Source organism: Lampris incognitus, chromosome 6, assembly GCF_029633865.1.
Source record: "Lampris incognitus isolate fLamInc1 chromosome 6, fLamInc1.hap2, whole genome shotgun sequence".
Classification (NCBI taxonomy): Eukaryota; Metazoa; Chordata; class Actinopteri; order Lampriformes; family Lampridae; genus Lampris; species Lampris incognitus.
In genome coordinates, this window is record NC_079216.1 from 2412313 (window position 1) to 2434812 (window position 22500).

At 51.7% G+C, this 22500-nt stretch overlaps 1 protein-coding gene across 1 annotated transcript in view; it reads right to left on the minus strand.

The window, feature by feature from the left end:
• Positions 1-6676: 6676 nt before the first annotated feature.
• The window catches only part of lingo1a (leucine rich repeat and Ig domain containing 1a), a 50868-nt gene continuing 35044 nt past the window's right edge, over positions 6677-22500 (minus strand). Inside the window, exon 2 of the mRNA XM_056282201.1 lies at positions 6677-8536. Coding sequence (XP_056138176.1) covers positions 6677-8524 — 1848 coding nt within the window. The 5' untranslated portion in view covers positions 8525-8536. The remainder of the gene's footprint in view (positions 8537-22500) is intronic.

Here is a 22500-nt window from a genome sequence, read left to right on the forward strand (position 1 = left end):
CAAGTCCCAGGGCTCCTGTCACTACTGGTACTGTTGTGGTTTTTACAAGTCCCAGGGCTCCTATCACTACTGGTATTGTTGTGGTTTTTACCAGTCCCAGGGCTCCTATCACCACTGGTACTGTTGTGGTTTTTACAAGTCCCAGGGCTCCTATCACTACTGGTATTGTTGTGGTTTTTATAAGTCCCAGGGCTCCTATCACTACTGGTACTGTTGTGGTTTTTACAAGTCCCAGGGCTCCTATCACTACTGGTATTGTTGTGGTTTTTACCAGTCCCAGGGCTCCTATCACTACTGGTACTGTTGTGGTTTTTACAAGTCCCAGGGCTCCTATCACTACTGGTATTGTTGTGGTTTTTACCAGTCCCAGGGCTCCTATCACTACTGGTATTGTTGTGGTTTTTACAAGTCCCAGGGCTCCTATACTCCTAATGCCCCCCCCCATTTAGTGGTTGTGTTGCAGGCCGGTACGTGGTCGGTACCGTTTAGTGGTGGTGTCGCAGGCCGGTACGTGGTCGGTACCGTTTAGTGGTGGTGTTGCAGGCCGGTACGTGGTCGGTACCGTTTAGTGGTGGTGTTGCAGGCCGGTACGTGGTCGGTACCGTTTAGTGGTGGTGTCGCAGGCCGGTACGTGGTCGGTACCGTTTAGTGGTGGTGTCGCAGGCCGGTACGTGGTCGGTACCGTTTAGTGGTGGTGTCGCAGGCCGGTACGTGGTCGGTACCGTTTAGTGGTGGTGTCGCAGGCCGGTACGTGGTCGGTACCGTTTAGTGGTGGTGTCGCAGGCCGGTACGTGGTCGGTACCGTTTAGTGGTGGTGTCGCAGGCCGGTACGTGGTCGGTACCGTTTAGTGGTGGTGTCGCAGGCCGGTACGTGGTCGGTACCGTTTAGTGGTGGTGTCGCAGGCCGGTACGTGGTCGGTACCGTTTAGTGGTGGTGTCGCAGGCCGGTACGTGGTCGGTACCGTTTAGTGGTGGTGTCGCAGGCCGGTACGTGGTTGGTACCGTTTAGTGGTGGTGTCGCAGGCCGGTACGTGGTCGGTACCGTTTAGTGGTGGTGTCGCAGGCCGGTACGTGGTCGGTACCGTTTAGTGGTGGTGTTGCAGGCCGGTACGTGGTTGGTACCGTTTAGTGGTGGTGTTGCAGGCCGGTACGTGGTCGGTAGCGTTTAGTGGTGGTGTCGCAGGCCGGTACGTGGTCGGTACCGTTTAGTGGTGGTGTCGCAGGCCGGTACGTGGTCGGTACCGTTTAGTGGTGGTGTTGCAGGCCGGTACGTGGTCGGTACTGTTCAGTGGTGGTGTTACAGGCCGGTACATCATGGGTTAGAAGAGACTTTATCCGCGGTACTTCCGTTACGTTGTCAGGTGGGTATCCCTGACATACCAGTCTGTTGTAGCAGATCCCCGCCAGTTCAGGCTAAGCTAACTGCTAGCCACGCAGACCCACAGGCGTCCCGGCTGGCGTTGGTTCTCTGGACGGTGCAGTTTCTCGACTGTGTTGCAGTGGGTGGACCGTGTTGTCGGCTGTTTTTGTTGTGGGTTTGTCCTCTCTGTTTTTTGTATATTTTTGGTGGTGTTGTTTGTGGAGGTTTATGGATGTGTGTGTTTTTGTGTTGCACTGTTGTGGGCTGGGAAACGGAATTGCGTTTCTTTGTGTATGTAGCCGTACATAACATGAAATGACCAATGAATCATCCCTGATCCTGATTCCCAGCTCTGAGCTGCCTCAGTTCTCGGACTTCCAGAACACTGTGTGTGTGTGTGTGTGTGTGTGTGTGTGTGTGTGTGTGTGTGTGTGTGTGTGTGTGTGTGTGTGTGTGTGTGTGTGTGTGTGTGTGTGTGTGTGTGTGTAGCGTCTCCTTGCTCACGTTTCCCTGGAGTCTGTGTAGTGCTCATGCCTACTAAATACATCCTACATCTTCTGTGCTTGTATTCTGTTGAGGCACGTTTCTTGAACGTGTGAATTTACATGGCTAACGCCAGGGCCCAAAGCAACTTCTCATTCTCCATTATGTTCCTCTCGGTATCAAACCAGCAGAACCGAATGAACACTCCACGGGAACACCGACAGCAGCCTCGTGAGACGTCACTGACAGGAAGAGCATGACAAGGCGACAGGACAAGCAGAGCTCGCAGATCAGCAGACGGTCCAGAGTGGGTTCAGATTACCAGGGGCACGTCTTCTGCCTCCGGAGACGGAAGCACCAGGTGAGCCCTCCCTCGATTTAACCATCAATACGTCAACCTGTCTGTGGATGATGGGACAGCGACTGACAGGGCCGTGAAAGGTTTTGGAGGGAATTAGATTGTTTTTTTTAGATTTTCTGCTGAAGTGACCTTATATTGAGGGAGTCTTTCGGGTGTTTGAAAGCCTGATGTGTGTTCAGGCTCGGGTCGTTTTGCTGTTTGAGTTCCCAGCAGTGCGACCTCCACATGTATCACATACACCTGCGCTTTGAGCCCATGATTCACCTACAGTATGTTCTATGGTGAAATGAGAGAGCCGGTAGTACAGATACTACACTACACACTCCGCAGACACACTGAGGAGGTGACAGGAGGTCTTCTGGGATGAGCTGCATGCTGCAGGAGTCACAGGAGGTCTTCTGGGGTTGGCTGCATGCTGCAGGAGTCACAGGAGGTCTTCTGGGATGAGCTGCATGCTGCAGGAGTCACAGGAGGTCTTCTGGGATTGGCTGCATGCTGCAGGAGTCACAGGAGGTCTTCTGGGATTGGCTGCATGCTGCAGGAGTCACAGGAGGTCTTCTGGGATTGGCTGCATGCTGCAGGAGTCACAGGAGGTCTTCTGGGATGAGCTGCATGCTGCAGGAGTCACAGGAGGTCTTCTGGGATGAGCTGCATGCTGCAGGAGTCACAGGAGGTCTTCTGGGATGAGCTGCATGCTGCAGGAGTCACAGGAGGTCTTCTGGGATTGGCTGCATGCTGCAGGAGTCACAGGAGGTCTTCTGGGATGAGCTGCATGCTGCAGGAGTCACAGGAGGTCTTCTGGGATTGGCTGCATGCTGCAGGAGTCACAGGAGGTCTTCTGAGATGAGCTGCATGCTGCAGGAGTCACAGGAGGTCTTCTGGGATTGGCTGCCTGCTGCAGGACTTAAGATTCAGCAGCTGTGACTCTCGAGGTACACATTGTTGAATCTGATGTTTGTGTTGAAAGGGGGACCGGACGACAACAGATCCACGTTCTAGTCTGCCTGTGCTACCTACAGCGTCTCCCCGGTGTGGTGAAGGACGTGGGTTTGGGTGGGTTGTGTGTTGTTAGCAGATGACTTTGTCAGACTCCATCTGGCTGCTCTGACCTGGAAATCAAATGCATATCTCATATGTGAGCAAGCAAAACAACAGATCCCCCGTTACTCCCCGGGGCTCCGGAACCTCACAAATAACCTTGTTCTCTGCTCTCGCATCCGGAACGTCTGTTTTCCGAGCAGCACATGAATGAGCATGCTGGGATTCAGCACATGGAAAACACCCCACATGGAACATGAGAACAAGGCAAGAGTCCACAGAACCAGAATCATGGAATTAAAAGAACTAGAGAACTATCCAGTTATATCAGAGCAGCTCAGTGGTTTGTGGAACCAGGCCAGCCAGATGGACACGGGTATCCCAGGTGTCCCAGGTGTCCCAGGTATCCCGGGTATCCCAGGTATCCCGGGTATCCCAGCTATCCCGGCTATCCCGGGTATCCCAGCTATCCCAGGTATCCCGGGTATCCCAGGTATCCCGGGTATCCCAGGTCATCTCCTATGACCTCCACAGAGAGGACGACCTGTTTCATCCTGTGCTTCATTGCAGCTCATCTAAGGACTCAATCTTACAGAACTGCCTTTCCCCCCTACTTTTGGATTTTCAGGCCCGGTTACTACATACCTTCCAACACGGCCCATTTACGATTATGCAAATTATTCATCTTGCCTGTCCATAACCCACCGCCGGGGACGCTTTACTGGTTACTGCTGGTTGATTCACCTTTGGGACCCAGAAAACTGTGAACCAGCAATTCCCTTGTGGTAATTACTAGTAATTAGCACGATGCAGCTGAACAAGATGTTAAATGACCTTGACATCCCTCCATCATTTAACGAGGGCCCCAGTTAAAGAAGACAACGACACGTGTCTGGTCTGGTCAGCTGCTGGCCTCTGACAGGCAGGGGTTTGGGAAAGGGCCGTCACTCTTTCAGCTCGGCTTTAAATTGCTCCGGACCACAGACAAGTAAAAAAAAAAGAAAGAGAAATGACATTCAGTAGAAAATGAAGGTAGGACTTGGGGTGTTTAAAAAACTCCATAGATTGTTTAATACAACATACCATATTTTCAACAATTCAACATCAACAAAATTGTGTTAATTTAAAAAAAATCTGCATATTACCTTTATTGCACAGAACAATTTGAATTAATTTTTCCATAGATTTCTTTTTTTTTTTGTTAATATTTGTTTTGTAAAAAGTTGGCATGGACTAAATGGTTGACGTAGTCCAGTTTCAAAATAATAAAAAAAAAATTAAAAAAAAGAAGGAACAAGAAAAAAGAAACTGAAAAATCCGGGCAGCATCCGGTACATGAGTCACACTTTGAACGAAGAGAGCATTCATAATCAGCAGGGGGGGGCGGGGGGGGGCACGACCACCACCGTGTGTGTGTGTGTGTGGTGTGTGTGTGTGTGTTTCCTTTATGCAGAAACGGATTACATCAACGCTGCATCAGATCACTCCATGGCTGAAAACCATCTGTGTCACTCCAACATCTGCAGGTCCAGTCTCTTCTTGCAGCCCATTACTGAAACGCTGTCTGTAACGTCCTCCTCCGTATACTATAGAGCGGCCTTTATCCCCGTGCACGTGTACGAGGCCCCGGCTGTTCACCGTGCATGCTCCGAAACCATGAAGGCCGGGACTTCCTGTTTGTCATGCAGGAACAGTCCGCGAGCGAATCACGCAGCTGTTCCTTTTGGCCCCCTGACAAACATCCCCCGCTCTGATAGGGGTGGGACTCATCCCTGTGAAGAATCCTCAGAAGGTCACATTTCCATGACTCTGATTGGGGAGGTGGGACCAACAAACTGCTGATTTCAGTACAGCAACCTAACTTAACAAAATAATCACAGAAGAAAGAACTATTGGACAGGTTGAGGAGCACATTGTTTAAAAAAAAAAAACCTTGCGAACCAAATCTTTTATTCCCCACAGTTACATTAAGCACAAAATAATACCATTACATAAGATTGGATAAAATGCTGTTTAAAGGCCAAGGGATAAGCAGATAAGTGATATGAAAGTACCCGTGCCATGCTCTGGTTGACATCTGAACCTCTGGATTGATCCTCCATCTACTGAATTACTGGCACACGGCATCCCATCCATGGCCACATGTGATGGGTATCTATGATGAGCCTCCTGGAATCATGGAATAAATAACAGTGATAACTCAATCGGTAACTGAGAGGATACCAGGCTCAACGAGGCTTTGGGAAGGCTTTTTTCTCGTACTTTAGTTTGATAGCAAGACTCACATCTCATGTGTACTTTCTGGCTCTTGAAAGCAGCTTTTGTAATCTCTCACTAAAAATGATAATAGACTGGGACCATTTAAGACACAATAGGTAAAGAGAATAATCGAACATAACGACACTAGCTGTTTGGTATTGGCCATTGTTAGGGTAGAATTCAGATCCAGTTTCTGCTGCAAAAAAGTGGTCTTGATATGTTGCTTGTCTTGAGATGACCTCTGAGGAACATTCTTGAGATGACCTCTGAAGAAAATGTATTGCTTTTGAACAGCCAAGGGTCATGAACGTTCTTCAGAAGAACGTTTGTGACATATAAGCAAAACATTTTCTGCATTATTTATTTTTAAAGTCAACCTACATAAGCAGTTTTAAGATTCACGCAGTGTTTTGACTGACCATGAATATGCATATTTGTCGCTGTGACTTCATTCCGTTAGTATCTCGATCACCGATAGCTCTGTAATTTCATCATTCCAACTGTACCATGTCAAGGATTCTCTGCTTATAGTTGGCAAATTATATTTTAACTCACAATGCTCAGCAAGGTGTTATGACAAAGATGTATGACATTCTCTGGATCACATCTAGTCGTTTTAAGAGCAAAAACGAAAAAAGCCATAACTTACATGTAGCACATACAGAGTACAGATTTATAACACTGATGTCTCAATTAATGTTATACATGACATTCACCATGTATGAAGAAACTACAAACATTACGGAAATGTGCTCAACAACCCATACAAACAACCTTCTTTCTCTCGCAACGCGTTCTGATCAACTAAAATACAGACCGATAAACAGCAGTGGTCAAAACATAATCTGCCTCTTGCATTCTCGCTATTCAAAGTGTTCAGCTCTATTCTAATATCAGTTTCCCCCAGTAAAAATCCACAGGAACATGAATCGCTTATGATGAAACTGCCTTTCAAACGACGCCCCCACAGAAACCACCCATGAATGCTTGTGACCTCTGCTGAGGTTTCACTCCTCTCGCTTTTAAAAGCCAATAACTGCCCTCCTCTCCAGCGTTTCAGTCAGGAAAAACAAAACAGATTACTCTATGTTAACAGATCAGGATCCACAGGTTTGTCATTATTTTCTCCATTTGTCTTTCACGTCAGCTCCAAGTCAATTAGCTCCATGTCTCCATTAAATCATTTTCATGTTAAACTTGCGAGGGGCTTCTGCTGTGCTGCTGCTGATACCAGCATCTGATTTCCTTGGCACGTACTCGATCTCGATGTTGTGCTTGGTGTTGCCTTTACCCCTGCTCCATAGAAAGAGCAGCACCAGGCAAAATAGGACGACGCCAAGGAAAGATATAAAGCCCATGGTGGTGGCGATGATTAAGGTCTTAATGTCGAAGGGGAAAGGAACATTAGCGCGCGTACCATTAGCACCAATTTCTGTGGGTTGGTTGGAGATGAATGCAAAACTCTTGTTGGGCTGGTTAGGCCAGTCCGGTGAGTAGCTGTGAATGTGCAGGTGGGCAAGTGAGGTGTCATTCCCACCTGCATTGCTAGCTATACAGACGTATGTACCGTTATCCTGAATCTGGGCATACCGGACCTCCAGTGTTCCATCTGGCAGAACAGAGAGCCTTCCGATGGTCTTGGTGGTGATGAATTTCTTCTGCGGGGACAGCCACATTATCACTGGGGCAGGATCCCCATCGGCCTGGCAGGTGAAGTGAACTATGGCTCCCTCGTCCACAAATTTCTGCTGCGCTTTGCGGTCCCTGATCCTGGACTTGCGACAGGTGAAGTAATTAGGCTGCAGAACATCTGGGAAGTCTTTGAACTCTTTGCCTTGGACAAACTCGGGGGATGCACATGTGGGCTGCTGCCTGTTGAAGTTGAGCCGCCAACGCCTTCGGAAAACCCACAGCAGCCGGCAGTCGCAGGCCAGCGGGTTGTTGTACAGAGCAAGGGTCTCCAGGTTGCCCACTGAGTGGAATGCAGACTCCTCCAAAGTGCTGAGAGAGTTCCCAGACACGTTGAGAATCTTCAGATAGTTTAAGCCGCGGAAGGAATAGGGCTCGATCATGACGAGCCGCCCTCCAACCAGGTGAAACTCCTGAAGTCGCAGCAGTTCATGGAGTTTATTCCCCTCAATAGTGTGGATAGGATTATAGGACAGATTAAGAAAACGCAAATACACCAAGTGCCTCAGAGCTACATAGGGAATTGTGGTCAGATTAGCATTTGCAATGGTCAGGGAGGTTAGATTTAATCCATACAAGCAGTTAGGGGTCATAGTATCCAAATATGGCCAATTGGCAATCTCCAACACTTTAAGCCGATAGAGCCTTTTGAAAGAGTAATCCCGAATGGCATTGATATTGAGGAAACGCAGCCTGAGCGTGATCAGGCTGTGGAGGTGTGTGAAAGCCTCTGTGGGCACCGAGGAGAGGTTGCACTTCTCCAGGCTCAGATGCTCCAGGCTACTCAGGCCATGAAAAGCCCGGTGGGAGATGAAAACCAGGTCATTGTCCCCCACCTCCAAAGACCGGAGGTTGTACAGGTCCTGGAACATGTAGTCCAACAGGATGACAATCTTGTTCTCACTTATATCCAGCTGTGTGAGATTGCTCAGACCCGTGAAGACGCCCAGCTGGATTAGTTTCAACTTGTTGCTACGCAGCCCCAATGTCCGCAAGCCATACAGGTTGTTGAAGGCCCCGGGTTCGATGGTGGAGATTGTGTTCTCGTTGAGCTCAAGCTCCTCCAGGTTGGGGAAATTGGCGAATTCGTCGGGGTTGATGGTTCTGATGCGGTTCTTGCTGAGGTCCAGCAGCCGTGTATCGGAGGGGATTCCCTCAGGGACGGTCATGAGCTTCTTGCGGTGGCACATGACGGAGCGTTCTGGGACATTGCATTCGCAGCGGGACGGGCAGCCTGTGGTGGAGCCAGACAGCACAGTGCCCAGCATCAGGATCAGGATGGGCTGCCAGCACGCCACCAGGTAGTTGTGCCCAGTCGCTTCCCCGGCTGCCATCTTATCGGTTACCTGGAGACACAAAGAGGAAGAGGGGAAAAACTGGTGAGATATACAATGGAAGTCACACCAGTGGTCCACGGATTTCTGAAGCGTCCTGAAATGTTTTTCCCCTCAACAAGAAGTTGATGTTTTCAGATTTTAAAGGGATTCAGCTGTTCTGGCTCCAACAATCAGCCAACACCCCCACACAACTATCACACAGGTTTAGCTGTAATGTACATTATTCCTTTGTCAATTTTATGTTTTTGACTTTGTTCATTGACTCAGTGTTTTGTCAACCACAGATAACATGGTGTAGATACCAAAATACTGCGCTGTGTGTGTTGGTCTCTTTGTTGTAAGTGTGTGTGTGTGTTTGAGTGTGTGTTAATATCCATATGAATTGTTAATGTGGGTCATGTGAACAATAGGCAATTGCTTTAAAATACTGCATGTGCTCTAACTTTTAAACGCATCATGTGAAATAGGCAGCTCTTCTGGTCGTAGTAGGAATGAATTTGTGCCATTTGACTTGCTCAACAATCCTAGTAAAACATCAAGCGACACTGTCGTTGTGTGACACAACAGTAGGGGAAGTGATTATTGTGCACCCTTCCTACAATATTCATGCCACAGAAAAGAAGATGACTGCAAGGGGGAGGGTCCTGGGAAATAAGAGATGAAGCGTGCTGGCAGATGTGAATTCTACTTTCCACCAAGCGCCTCAAAGGCCTTTCAGACGGGTGTGGCTGCTGTAACTGGACAGGACAGTGAGGGCAGCGGGAAACCGATGAGAACCTACATCAGCACGGTACTGGAATAACGATAAATATGTGTAAATGCTCTTCCCTGGTATCACCGGGTCAAAGCACCTGGATAAGATAGCCGGCATTGTGCCGTAGCTGGGCTACATCTGCTGCCGTGGTTACACCGATTCCACGGCCTCTCCCCACACTGGCTCGAGATACATCAGGCCACGCCGTCACCCTAATATGGAAGGATGATCTCTCAAAGGGGGCCAGTTACAAGTAGAATTATCCACATTTTTCAGAAGATAATCCAATTCACACTGTCACACACACGTATGCTGAGCACATCTGTTCCACGTACTGTTAGCATCAAGTCATTCCTTACTCCCCCCCCCCTCAGCCCAACCTCCTTCTGTTCCAGCCTGAATGTGCTGCGATGTAAAAACACAGCAGGGTGGTGGCGGTGGTAATGTGGTGTGTGTGTGTGTGGGGGGGGGGCGGGGGGGCATCAGGAGGGGGACGCAGTGAAAGACGGATGGTGGGGGTGTGATGTATGTGCTGTGGCTAACACTCTGCTCAGGCCATCTTTTACCATAAAACATGGTGCATGCAGGACGGGGGGACTGGGTACAGAGAGACACAGATACAGGAGAAAAACAAACCATATTTAATTCCGATGCCATCTGTTTTCACCATCCACCCCATCCATTAACGATATAATTAACAAATGGTTTGATCAACACCCAGCAGTCCGTGTGATGCAAAGAACCACAGCCACACCTTGTCTGTAGAGGCAGGATGCTGCCCTTTTGCCTAATGTTATCCTTGCCTCTACCATTTACACACAACGGGCCTCGTTCATCCGTCGTTCATACGCACACGTGTGCTCTTCCACACGCACGTGTGCTCTTTTAGCCCTCAAGCTTGTCTGTCAGAAGCGAAGCATGACGGTTATTTGTAGTTCCTTCTTGCTGCGTGCCGGGACACATCATGCCGCATGCGCCGCCGCCGCCGCATCGGTGGAGCGTCCAGAGCTCCGCACACGCCCTGTGGGCGTGTTCCGGGTCTGCGCTCACTGGCCAATCACAGCCACGCTCCTTCACGCGCGTTCACATTCCAGGCTAGTGCAGCGTAGCGCGCAGCGGCGAGCTGGCCAACCAAAGCCACGCACAAGAAGCTGCCCAAAAGTAACGCAGGGGCCAAAAACGAGAGCGAACAGGGACGAGGCTTCAGAGGCACAGGGTCCAAATGTACACAAGCATGAAACCGCCCGGACCCACGGCGCACCTGTGCTGCGCATGTGGGTGGAGCAAGGCAGTGTTCGCTGACAAAGGCAGGGGACCAGAAAATAGCGATTATGATAATAACCGTGACGTATCCTAGAAAAAGAGCCACCGGGCGCTCGCCGGGGGGGGGGGGGGTCGGCCCCCTTCAGTCGAGAGGTCGGCGATGCCGCCTCGTGGTGCACTACACCCCGGACCCAATCCCGCAGCGGGCGAGAACATAGCTCGGTTACAGCAACAACGATAACGGATTACATGTATACAGCTCTTTATCTAGACACCCAAAGCGCGTCACACCGAAGGGGGAAACTCACCTCAACCACCACCTGGGTGGTGCACGGCAGAACGCTCGCCACGCATCAGCTCGAGGTGGAGAGGGAGGAGTCATTATGTTCCAGGGATTAGTCATATCCTAAAAGTTTCATGAGTAAAACTAGGCTACCTATATAGCTAGCTAGCTCCGGCATGTCTCCGCCCGTGTTGCCCTACATCAGTTGCGAACGCGTCCTACTAAACGTCCCTCTCAGGCGTTTGTGACGCACAGCGCACGGGCAGTTGCGCGCACCGTGGAAAATCGTCGATACTGTTTCGGCATCAGCGCCCTCTAGTGGCCATCAACGGTATTTAAAGGCGCAGACAAGCGGTAAAACGGAGGTTAAATCATAGGCTAGGCTACATGTTCAGTTCAAACTGCTGCAACTCGTGGTTACAAAACGACCCCACTGATAGGCTACTTGTTCCCCTCTAAGCCATGCTGATGGCGGGTTACAATATAAGTCTGTGCCGACTGCGATATGTTGGGGAATAGATGCATGCTACTTTCCACTGCAAAAGCCTTTGAATACGTTCACAATCACCTGTCCACAACAAAAGACTTCATCTTTACCAGCAAGGAAGAGGGTGCTAAAGCTAGTGGGCTACGTCCTGTAATTACATTACCCCCTCCACTGTAACCGACTGTCACATATATGATACATATGCAATCACCCCCAGCCTTTCTTTACCACTACACCCCTGACCTCTTGCAACGAGCAATCACCCAGACTTGCAAAGACATCGGTGTCAGCCAAATGGCATCTAAATCCAGAGTTACCCAGGTTCTGCCCTGGTCTCTGAGACACCCTTCAGAGCGAACAAGTTCCATGGGTGCGTAAGAACAAATTTGTACGTGCAAACGGTTGATGGATGAGGCCCAATGACTTTCATAGCATGGAGATTTATAAGGTCAAACAGCCAAATGCAAATATACTGTAGCGAATTCGGGGGGCAGCCAGGAACCGGCGCACTCGGGACGCGAACCCAGGTCGCCCGCACCACGGGCGACTGCGCTAACCAGTCCCCTAAAGGGTGCGACCCGTTAGCCAAGGGCTAGCGAGTCTGGCGATCCGTGGTCGTTGCACTACTGTACTGTTTGTTCGTTTACTGCTTCACTGTGGGGTTTTTAGAGAGCCGGGATGACACGCAGCAACGGGCCCAGGCTGGAGTCACACCCAGGCTGCTGCTGCTGCTGCTGCTGCAGGACTCGGCCCTGACACGTGGTACCTGATCCAGCAGGCCAGCCACCGCGGCACCCTGCCATGAGTTTCTATTAGTAAACCCCTTACCAAACTCACCAACGAAGGGCAGAAGGCACAAGAACACCAACCCGGAAGTGTTCCATCGACAGCGGAAACCGACCCAGAACAATATCTCCAACACCCAAAAGACTCCCTGGAACATTCCCGTCGGCAGGTGGCGCCAGCTGTCAACAGCTCGACCTCCAGTTTCCATTCTGACTGCAGAGTCGAGCGCTAAATACACACATTGTTGTTTGTGTGCTGTGGGGGGCGCTGGCGAGGAAAGCCCACACACCCTGTGTCGCTTCAGTGGCTTTAATGGGTCACATTACACATGACAGAATAGAAACGGGGGGGGGGTCCATTTTATTATGGGTGACAGTTAATTATGGGGCGACATGTTACGGCTGTTGTGGTCACCACTGATGTTTGTTGTTGTGTTGTTTTTTGCCAGGGAGCTGCAGACAGCTGGACATGATCCCCGGCAGAGAGGTTTTATGGGTCCGTTTTTTCTCCTCTCCACTCAATTTCGTTTGATTTCCTCTGAGGTCAAGGTTCAGAGGTGGGATTTGACGATAACATGGGTAATTAAGTGGAACAGCGTCTCGAATCAATTGAAGATGATGGTGTGTCTGCTGTCAGAGACCTTCATCAAAACCCGCCCTGCTCGCTGCCCCCACACCTTCCTACGCTGTCCTCTTATTTCTGACTCTTCCTGGGCTTTTTGGGGCCCACAGAGATGAAGTGATGAAGACCTTTTCAAGATACGGGTAAAGAGAAGGGGGGGGGGTCTGTGTATTTTTTGATCTTTCCATTTTCCTTTCAGAAACAGAAACTACAAAAAGGAAACTGAATTGTAATTTGATTTTCATTTCAAAATCCCAACATGAAAAAAAGCCATTCTTCATTTTCCTGCTCAGATGCAACTGGTGCGAAATGTGAAATGAACTCACTTGTTTTTCTCTTTTGTAAAAGAGGAAATGACGCCCCCCCCCCCAGAACAGAACAGAACAGAACAGAACAGAACAGAACAGGAACTATAAGCAGGAGGATAACAGATAAGCAGAAGGTTTGGCAGGATTCACCATCCTGGATGAATGAGTGTAGAGAATGGACTGATGGACTGGTGGACTGATGGAGATACTCCTCTGATACCACTGGGGTCAGTGGGATTGTAAGAGGACCTCCACAGTTGTACGTTTCTGCAAAATATTCTGCTTTTGTATCTTGGCCATAGCATATGGCACATATCTCTATATTGCAGCAAACTGTGTGATTTGATAAAGTTCAAGCTCTCTGTGATTTTTAATTCAGAATCAAAAGCGTCACTATTGGAAAATGATCAGTAGTTATTTTAATTGTTCCAAACACAACCACTAGATGGCGACGGCCGCCACTTTCCCTCTCTCACTAAGGTACGGTAACGACCAGGGATGACCAGACTCGCTCGCTAGCCCTCGGCTAAAGGGTCGGACCCTTAGTCGACTGGTGAGCGCAGTCGTCCCGGTTCGCGTCCTGCTGCGGCGGTTCCCGACTGCCCCCTGAATTCACTACAGCATGCAGGCTAGCAGGCTGTAGCTAGCTAGCTGGTTGCTAGGTAACGTTGACTTTTTTGGCATTCAACTTTTAGCTTCCGGCCAATCAGCTTGAATCGTGAGAAGATGGATGATGGTGAACGTGAGCCAGTCTCAGCGTCCAGTTTCCGGAAGAGAAACGATAGGTTATTTTCTGTTTCCACGTCTTACCATGTCCTTTTCTGTTTTAGCAAAGGAGAAAAGGACGACCTTTCTAAATTCCACACTCGCCATTTCTAAGCGGATAACGAAAAGTCTTTGTTATTCCTTCTTTTTATGTATTTATTTATTTATTTATGGGGGGGGTGAAATAAAAATCAAATCACCATCAGTGTTATTTTCTAAAAAAAAGAAAAGAAAAGAAACTAGAATGGCCAGAAGAGAAACGGACCGGGTCGGCCTGGTCCCGTGGCCAGCGCCGCCCCGTCTCCATTAGCCTCACAGCGAAACTGGTCCCAGAGAACGATCAAGTCATCACCTGTTGTTGGTAAAGCTTCACAAATGCAGCTTCAGCTGGTTCTGGACCACGTTAAGACACCAGCCAGCGCTGGAACGAGTCCTGGAGCTCATCCGTCTCTAACAACGCCGCTCTGATCACTCCGTCACATTCATTCCCACCCACACATCCCTGATGGTTTTCCAAGGTCAACAACATTTCCAGAGGGAACTCTGTCGGAACAAATGAAGATAAGAAGCGGGAGTGTGGTTCTTGGTGCCAGGCTCGGCTCGGCTCAGGCGCCACACAAGTCAGCTTTGTGGGCACACCGGAATGTTGTTGTTCTGCTGTTTTCATGGAACCTGCAGGCCGCTAGTTTTAACGCTACGCTCCATCCAGCCCAAGCCGAGCTGCTCTTAGCGACGACACATACAAAACTAAACACACATTCTCGGCTGTGAAGCGAGAGGACACATGGAGGAGGCTGAAAACAAAGGAGGCAGATTAAAAAGAGGATCTGTTGGGCCAAACCAGACCAGACGTAGAGGCCAGACTGAGATGGAGGCAGGCATGTGTGGCCCTGGGCCTGGAGGGCTTCTTCACCGCCCACCCCAACACACAACCTACCTTGGTCTGTTGTTTGGTTGGTATTTTCAGGGTGACGGTACAGCCGGTTTGACCGTTACCAGTCTGCTGAACCGGAGTTATCGTCACACATCCGTCCCAAATCCACCACGGGCGAGCAGGGGCCTTCTACACCCCCCCCCCGGTCAGCTGACGTCACGCCCAGCACCAAGGACGCTGCAGAGCAGCTGCAGCTAACGAAGGCGGTGCTCAAGGCAGCTGGGTGCGCACGTCGTCTTTTGCTAGCTTGTTTTGTGGTAAATACTAATTAGCTACTTGTTAGCCCATTTAGTGTGGAACGTTGCATGACGCGTGTAAGCGTTACCACGGTTACCGGCAAGGTCTGCGTGCCTGCTAGCCAGTATTACTGGAAGTAGTCTAGGCTGTAGGTACGGGGCGCAGGCCCTGTGAGGGCGCACCGCACCTCCCAGTGTCTTTCCACAGTCCAGTCGTAGCGGCGCATACCCCAGGCCTACGTTTCCCACAGCCTTAGCGCGTCCTTTTCCTTTTCCGCCGGAAGTTGCAGACTGCAAACAAGATGGCGCTGTCCACGGGTGAGGAGGGAGCGCTGCTGTGTTGCCAGGCTGTGCTGGACAGAGAAACCTCCCGGAGGTGGTATGTCCGACCACTTGACGAAGGCAGGGGTACAGAGGGGCAGCCCAGCATGTTGGTGAGGGACACGAGACGTATGGACGAGGGAAAACATCGTCTCCATACTGGGTGAAAGCCGTAAAGCCACGAAGAAGAAACTGAAGAAGGTTTCCGGTGCCACACGAAAGGCTTGTCGATGTGAAACAGTTTCATGCCGAGCCGTGATTTGTGTGACACCGGTACGCCAACGCTACGTACGCACGGCCACAACAACGGAGCTTCGCGCGGCCATGGGCAGGCGGACGTACGCCGAGGTCCGCTATTGCGTCATTACGGCCCGCTATTGCGTCATTACGACCCGCGATTGCGTCATTACGGTCCGCTATTGCGTCATTACGGTCCGCTATTGCGTCACTACGGCCAGCGGTTGCGTCATTACGGCCCGCTATTGCGTCATTACGGTCCACTATTGCGTCATTACGGCCCACTATTGCGTCATTATGGCCCGCGATTGCGTAATTACGGCCCGCTATTGCGTCATTACGACCCGCTATTGCGTCATTACGACCCGCGATTGCGTCATTAAGGCCCGCTATTGCGTCATTACGGTCCGCTATTGCGTCATTACGGTCCGCTATTGCGTCACTACGGCCAGCGGTTGCGTCATTACGGTCCGCTATTGCGTCATTACGGCCCACTATTGCGTCATTATGGCACACTATTGCGTCATTACGGCCCACTATTGCGTCATTATGGTCCGCTATTGCGTCACTACGGCCAGCGGTTGCGTCATTACGGCCCACTATTGCGTCATTATGGCCCACTATTGCGTCATTACGGTCCGCTATTGCGTCATTACGGTCCGCTATTGCGTCATTAGGGTCCGCGCATGGCACGGCAAGACTATGAACCGGCCTGAACGCGGTACTGACATGGAATGAACGTGTGACTGCATTAAACCAACACACCAAGTTATCATCAAGGCCCAGTCCAGCCGGGTGGACTGGTGGAGTCAGAACCAGGAGGGGGTTAAACGGATTTTAATTCAGTGGGCTTTGTTGGTGCGACAGTTTTCTAACAACGTTGCCAGTTAGACAGTGCGCAAGAGTAGGAAGAGTGGGGTAACTGGCCAAGTACCACTGGGCAGAAAAAGGGGGGAAATTAAAAAAGCAAAGAGGATAAAACCCACAGTAAGGTCTTCAGACCAGCAGCACAGCCCGTCTAGCAGCCGAGCTTTCACCAGTCACCCTTCAGACCAGCAGCACAGCCCTTCTAGCAGCCGAGCTTTCACCAGTCACCCTTTCTCACCAGCAGCACAGCCCGTCTAGCAGCCGAGCTTTCACCAGTCACCCTTCAGACCAGCAGCACAGCTCTTCTAGCAGCCGAGCTTTCACCAGTCACCCTTTCTCACCAGCAGCACAGCCCTTCTAGCAGCCGAGCTTTCACCAGTCACCCTTCAGACCAGCAGCACAGCTCTTCTAGCAGCCGAGCTTTCACCAGTCACCCTTCAGACCAGCAGCACAGCTCTTCTAGCAGCCGAGCTTTCACCAGTCACCCTTTCTCACCAGCAGCACAGCCCTTCTAGCAGCCGAGCTTTCACCAGTCACCTTTCAGACCAGCAGCATAGCCCTTCTAGCAGCCGAGCTTTCACCAGTCACCCTTTCTCACCAGCAGCACAGCCCGTCTAGCAGCCGAGCTTTCACCAGTCACCCTTCAGACCAGCAGCACAGCTCTTCTAGCAGCCGAGCTTTCACCAGTCACCTTTCAGACCAGCAGCACAGCCCTTCTAGCAGCCGAGCTTTCACCAGTCACCTTTCAGACCAGCAGCACAGCCCTTCTAGCAGCCGAGCTTTCACCAGTCACCTTTCAGACCAGCAGCACAGCCCGTCTAGCAGCCGAGCTTTCACCAGTCACCTTTCAGACCAGCAGCACAGCCCGTCTAGCAGCCGAGCTTTCACCAGTCACCTTTCAGACCAGCAGCACAGCCCGTCTAGCAGCCGAGCTTTCACCAGTCACCTTTCAGACCAGCAGCACAGCCCTTCTAGCAGCCGAGCTTTCACCAGTCACCCTTTCTCACCAGCAGCACAGCCCGTCTAGCAGCCGAGCTTTCACCAGTCACCCTTTCTCACCAGCAGCACAGCCCGTCTAGCAGCCGAGCTTTCACCAGTCACCCTTCAGACCAGCAGCACAGCTCTTCTAGCAGCCGAGCTTTCACCAGTCACCTTTCAGACCAGCAGCACAGCCCTTCTAGCAGCCGAGCTTTCACCAGTCACCTTTCAGACCAGCAGCACAGCCCGTCTAGCAGCCGAGCTTTCACCAGTCACCTTTCAGACCAGCAGCACAGCCCTTCTAGCAGCCGAGCTTTCACCAGTCACCCTTCAGACCAGCAGCACAGCCCGTCTAGCAGCCAAGCTTTCACCAGTCACCTTTCAGACCAGCAGCACAGCCCTTCTAGCAGCCGAGCTTTCACCAGTCACCTTTCAGACCAGCAGCATAGCCCTTCTAGCAGCCGAGCTTTCACCAGTCACCCTTTCTCACCAGCAGCACAGCCCGTCTAGCAGCCGAGCTTTCACCAGTCACCCTTCAGACCAGCAGCACAGCTCTTCTAGCAGCCGAGCTTTCACCAGTCACCTTTCAGACCAGCAGCACAGCCCTTCTAGCAGCCGAGCTTTCACCAGTCACCTTTCAGACCAGCAGCACAGCCCTTCTAGCAGCCGAGCTTTCACCAGTCACCCTTTCTCACCAGCAGCACAGCCCGTCTAGCAGCCGAGCTTTCACCAGTCACCCTTCAGACCAGCAGCACAGCTCTTCTAGCAGCCGAGCTTTCACCAGTCACCCTTTCTCACCAGCAGCACAGCCCTTCTAGCAGCCGAGCTTTCACCAGTCACCCTTCAGACCAGCAGCACAGCTCTTCTAGCAGCCGAGCTTTCACCAGTCACCCTTCAGACCAGCAGCACAGCTCTTCTAGCAGCCGAGCTTTCACCAGTCACCCTTTCTCACCAGCAGCACAGCCCTTCTAGCAGCCGAGCTTTCACCAGTCACCTTTCAGACCAGCAGCATAGCCCTTCTAGCAGCCGAGCTTTCACCAGTCACCCTTTCTCACCAGCAGCACAGCCCGTCTAGCAGCCGAGCTTTCACCAGTCACCCTTCAGACCAGCAGCACAGCTCTTCTAGCAGCCGAGCTTTCACCAGTCACCTTTCAGACCAGCAGCACAGCCCTTCTAGCAGCCGAGCTTTCACCAGTCACCTTTCAGACCAGCAGCACAGCCCTTCTAGCAGCCGAGCTTTCACCAGTCACCTTTCAGACCAGCAGCACAGCCCGTCTAGCAGCCGAGCTTTCACCAGTCACCTTTCAGACCAGCAGCACAGCCCGTCTAGCAGCCGAGCTTTCACCAGTCACCTTTCAGACCAGCAGCACAGCCCGTCTAGCAGCCGAGCTTTCACCAGTCACCTTTCAGACCAGCAGCACAGCCCTTCTAGCAGCCGAGCTTTCACCAGTCACCCTTTCTCACCAGCAGCACAGCCCGTCTAGCAGCCGAGCTTTCACCAGTCACCCTTTCTCACCAGCAGCACAGCCCGTCTAGCAGCCGAGCTTTCACCAGTCACCCTTCAGACCAGCAGCACAGCTCTTCTAGCAGCCGAGCTTTCACCAGTCACCTTTCAGACCAGCAGCACAGCCCTTCTAGCAGCCGAGCTTTCACCAGTCACCTTTCAGACCAGCAGCACAGCCCGTCTAGCAGCCGAGCTTTCACCAGTCACCTTTCAGACCAGCAGCACAGCCCTTCTAGCAGCCGAGCTTTCACCAGTCACCCTTCAGACCAGCAGCACAGCCCGTCTAGCAGCCAAGCTTTCACCAGTCACCTTTCAGACCAGCAGCACAGCCCTTCTAGCAGCCGAGCTTTCACCAGTCACCTTTCAGACCAGCAGCATAGCCCTTCTAGCAGCCGAGCTTTCACCAGTCACCCTTTCTCACCAGCAGCACAGCCCGTCTAGCAGCCGAGCTTTCACCAGTCACCCTTCAGACCAGCAGCACAGCTCTTCTAGCAGCCGAGCTTTCACCAGTCACCTTTCAGACCAGCAGCACAGCCCTTCTAGCAGCCGAGCTTTCACCAGTCACCTTTCAGACCAGCAGCACAGCCCTTCTAGCAGCCGAGCTTTCACCAGTCACCTTTCAGACCAGCAGCACAGCCCGTCTAGCAGCCGAGCTTTCACCAGTCACCTTTCAGACCAGCAGCACAGCCCGTCTAGCAGCCGAGCTTTCACCAGTCACCTTTCAGACCAGCAGCACAGCCCGTCTAGCAGCCGAGCTTTCACCAGTCACCTTTCAGACCAGCAGCACAGCCCTTCTAGCAGCCGAGCTTTCACCAGTCACCCTTTCTCACCAGCAGCACAGCCCGTCTAGCAGCCGAGCTTTCACCAGTCACCCTTTCTCACCAGCAGCACAGCCCGTCTAGCAGCCGAGCTTTCACCAGTCACCCTTCAGACCAGCAGCACAGCTCTTCTAGCAGCCGAGCTTTCACCAGTCACCTTTCAGACCAGCAGCACAGCCCTTCTAGCAGCCGAGCTTTCACCAGTCACCTTTCAGACCAGCAGCACAGCCCGTCTAGCAGCCGAGCTTTCACCAGTCACCTTTCAGACCAGCAGCACAGCCCGTCTAGCAGCCGAGCTTTCACCAGTCACCCTTTCTCACCAGCAGCACAGCCCTTCTAGCAGCCGAGCTTTCACCAGTCACCTTTCAGACCAGCAGCACAGCCCGTCTAGCAGCCGAGCTTTCACCAGTCACCCTTTCTCACCAGCAGCACAGCCCTTCTAGCAGCCGAGCTTTCACCAGTCACCTTTCAGACCAGCAGCACAGCCCTTCTAGCAGCCGAGCTTTCACCAGTCACCTTTCCAGGCGAACAGCTGCGACTCCCCCCCCCCCCCCCCCGCTGCTGCTGCTGCTGCAGAGACACGGGGAGGTTTACCACCGGAAACAAGACCCAGACTGGAGGGGGAGGGACTAGAGCGGCAGCACGGCGCGGTGTGCGGCGCGGCTCTAGTTTACCCGTCACAAGGCATCACTCCTGAGCCTCCTCAGAGTCTGGTGCTAAACACCTGTAAGCTGCAGGAGATCCCTGATGCGCTGTCGACACTATCTGCGAACTGCTTACTCAGCTCCGCGGCTAATCCCGAGGGGGTCGCCACCACCTCCATCTGTTCAGAACCGCTCCATTTGCATGACTTTGATAGTTTATTCCGGAACCCCCCCCCCACCTCACCCCCCCCCAACCCGTCCATCCCTTAAGTAGGATTGACAGGTTCGCACAGTGCAGAGTGAACATTATAGTAGTTCCTGTTTTGCTGCTTCTGGTTGCGCGTCTGCAGGACTCCTGCACGTGGCGGCCGTGGTGACCAGGAAGTCACACACCTCTAATTTCTTCTGTTCTCCTTCTCACTGACTGGGCTTGGTCAGACTTCATAATTACTACACAAAGGAAGCATTAGTTAACTATTAGTAACCACCGAACTCATCGTGTGTAAAGCAAGACATGCACCAGTGGTTAGAGTCTTAATAGATGTTGTATAAATAATTAATACTGCAGTTCATGATTCATTCATACACAAATGTACACGTAAAGAGTGTGTTAATCGTGTACTTACACTCCCTACAGGATCTTACGACCCTTCACACTTGTGTGAGTGTCAAGGTGCTGCTGGTCTTTCAGTCTCGGGTGTAAATACTTCGTAAGGCCTAGATAGTTCTCACTTTATATGAGCTCACACAAAACACTTAGCTAACAACTAGTACTACCTGAACTAACCACGAATGGCAGTATTAGTAAGTATTTATAAACATCTATTAACACACTCACTAACCACTGGTGCACACCTGCTGTACACATGATGAACTCAGTAGCTACTGATGCTTTACTAACGCTTTACTAACGCTTCGTTTGTGTAGGTATCATAAAGTCTTACCTTAGTTTGTGTTCGTGTGAAAGCTGTCTGGCAGTGTGTGTGTGTGTGTGTGTGTGTGTGTGTGTGTGTGTGTGTGTGTGTGTGTGTGTGTGTGCGCTAGTTTTCACTGTGCCAGTGTCTGCACGGCACTGTGTGTCCATGCTGCAGCAGACAGACTGGCCTACAAGGCTGCTGTACTGGGATGCTATAAGCGCAACACACTGACTTGAATTGAATCGAACGACTGTCACACTCAAATATCTCCAACACTTCTCACCCACACCCAAACCGTCTCAGCCACCTGACTTCTCCTCCGTCAGTGGACGCCGATGGCTACGTCAGCTGGGGGTGCACATTGAAAGCTGGGTGTAAAAGTAAAAATCCACTTTACACGGGCATTGTCACTGCAGAATGCTTGACCTTTAGCCGCCGTGGTAAGAGCGTTTTGGCCCGGCCGTATCCGTCGTCCGGCTGAAATGGGGGGGAAGGTCACCCCTGTGTCACTGCGTGGCTAAGCTGCCCGGTGGGACTGCGGGCTGGAGCGGCCTGTGAAATGGCAAGGCTTAAATGTAAGCTGACACCAGACAGATGGGCAGTAGAGCCCTAATCCGGGGAAGGAGCTGGTCGGTGCAACAAGGTGCAGAATTCCAACAGTGTCCAGCTGTTGTCCTCTGGAAACACACGTCCCCCTCCAGCTCCACCTCCACCAGGGCTCCGACTGCCGTACCTGCTCTGCCACGGCCACCTCCAGCACTCATCACCTCACAGCAAGATAAACTAGAGAACATCTGAAAGCAACACGCGGCGCTAGCAGCATTTAGACAGGATGAACAGATGTTGCAGTGCAGCATGTAAACCGTGGCCCTGTGATGGGCTGGCGGCCTGTCCAGGGTGTCTCCCCACCTGCCGCCCCGCGACCCTGAGAGCAGGATAAGCAGCTTGGATGATGAACGGATGGAAGATAAAACCGTTTGAAGCAAAGGAAAAGCGTCCTGGTTCAGGACGGTTGAGATGAGGAGGCGTTGCAGTGACTCTGAGGCCTCGCTGTAGATGTGGGTGCGCATGCTGGGGTCATGTCCCTACCAGAGTCAAGGCCCCACTGAGGTGTCCCTACCAAGTCATTTTAGTAGTGATCTCAACCGACTTTTGTCCACAACCGCTCCCGTCCACCGGCTCTGCGTCCCTGCAGAGCTGCAGGCTGAGAAGCGATGCTGTGCAGTGTGCGGCGGGGAACTAGACGAGGT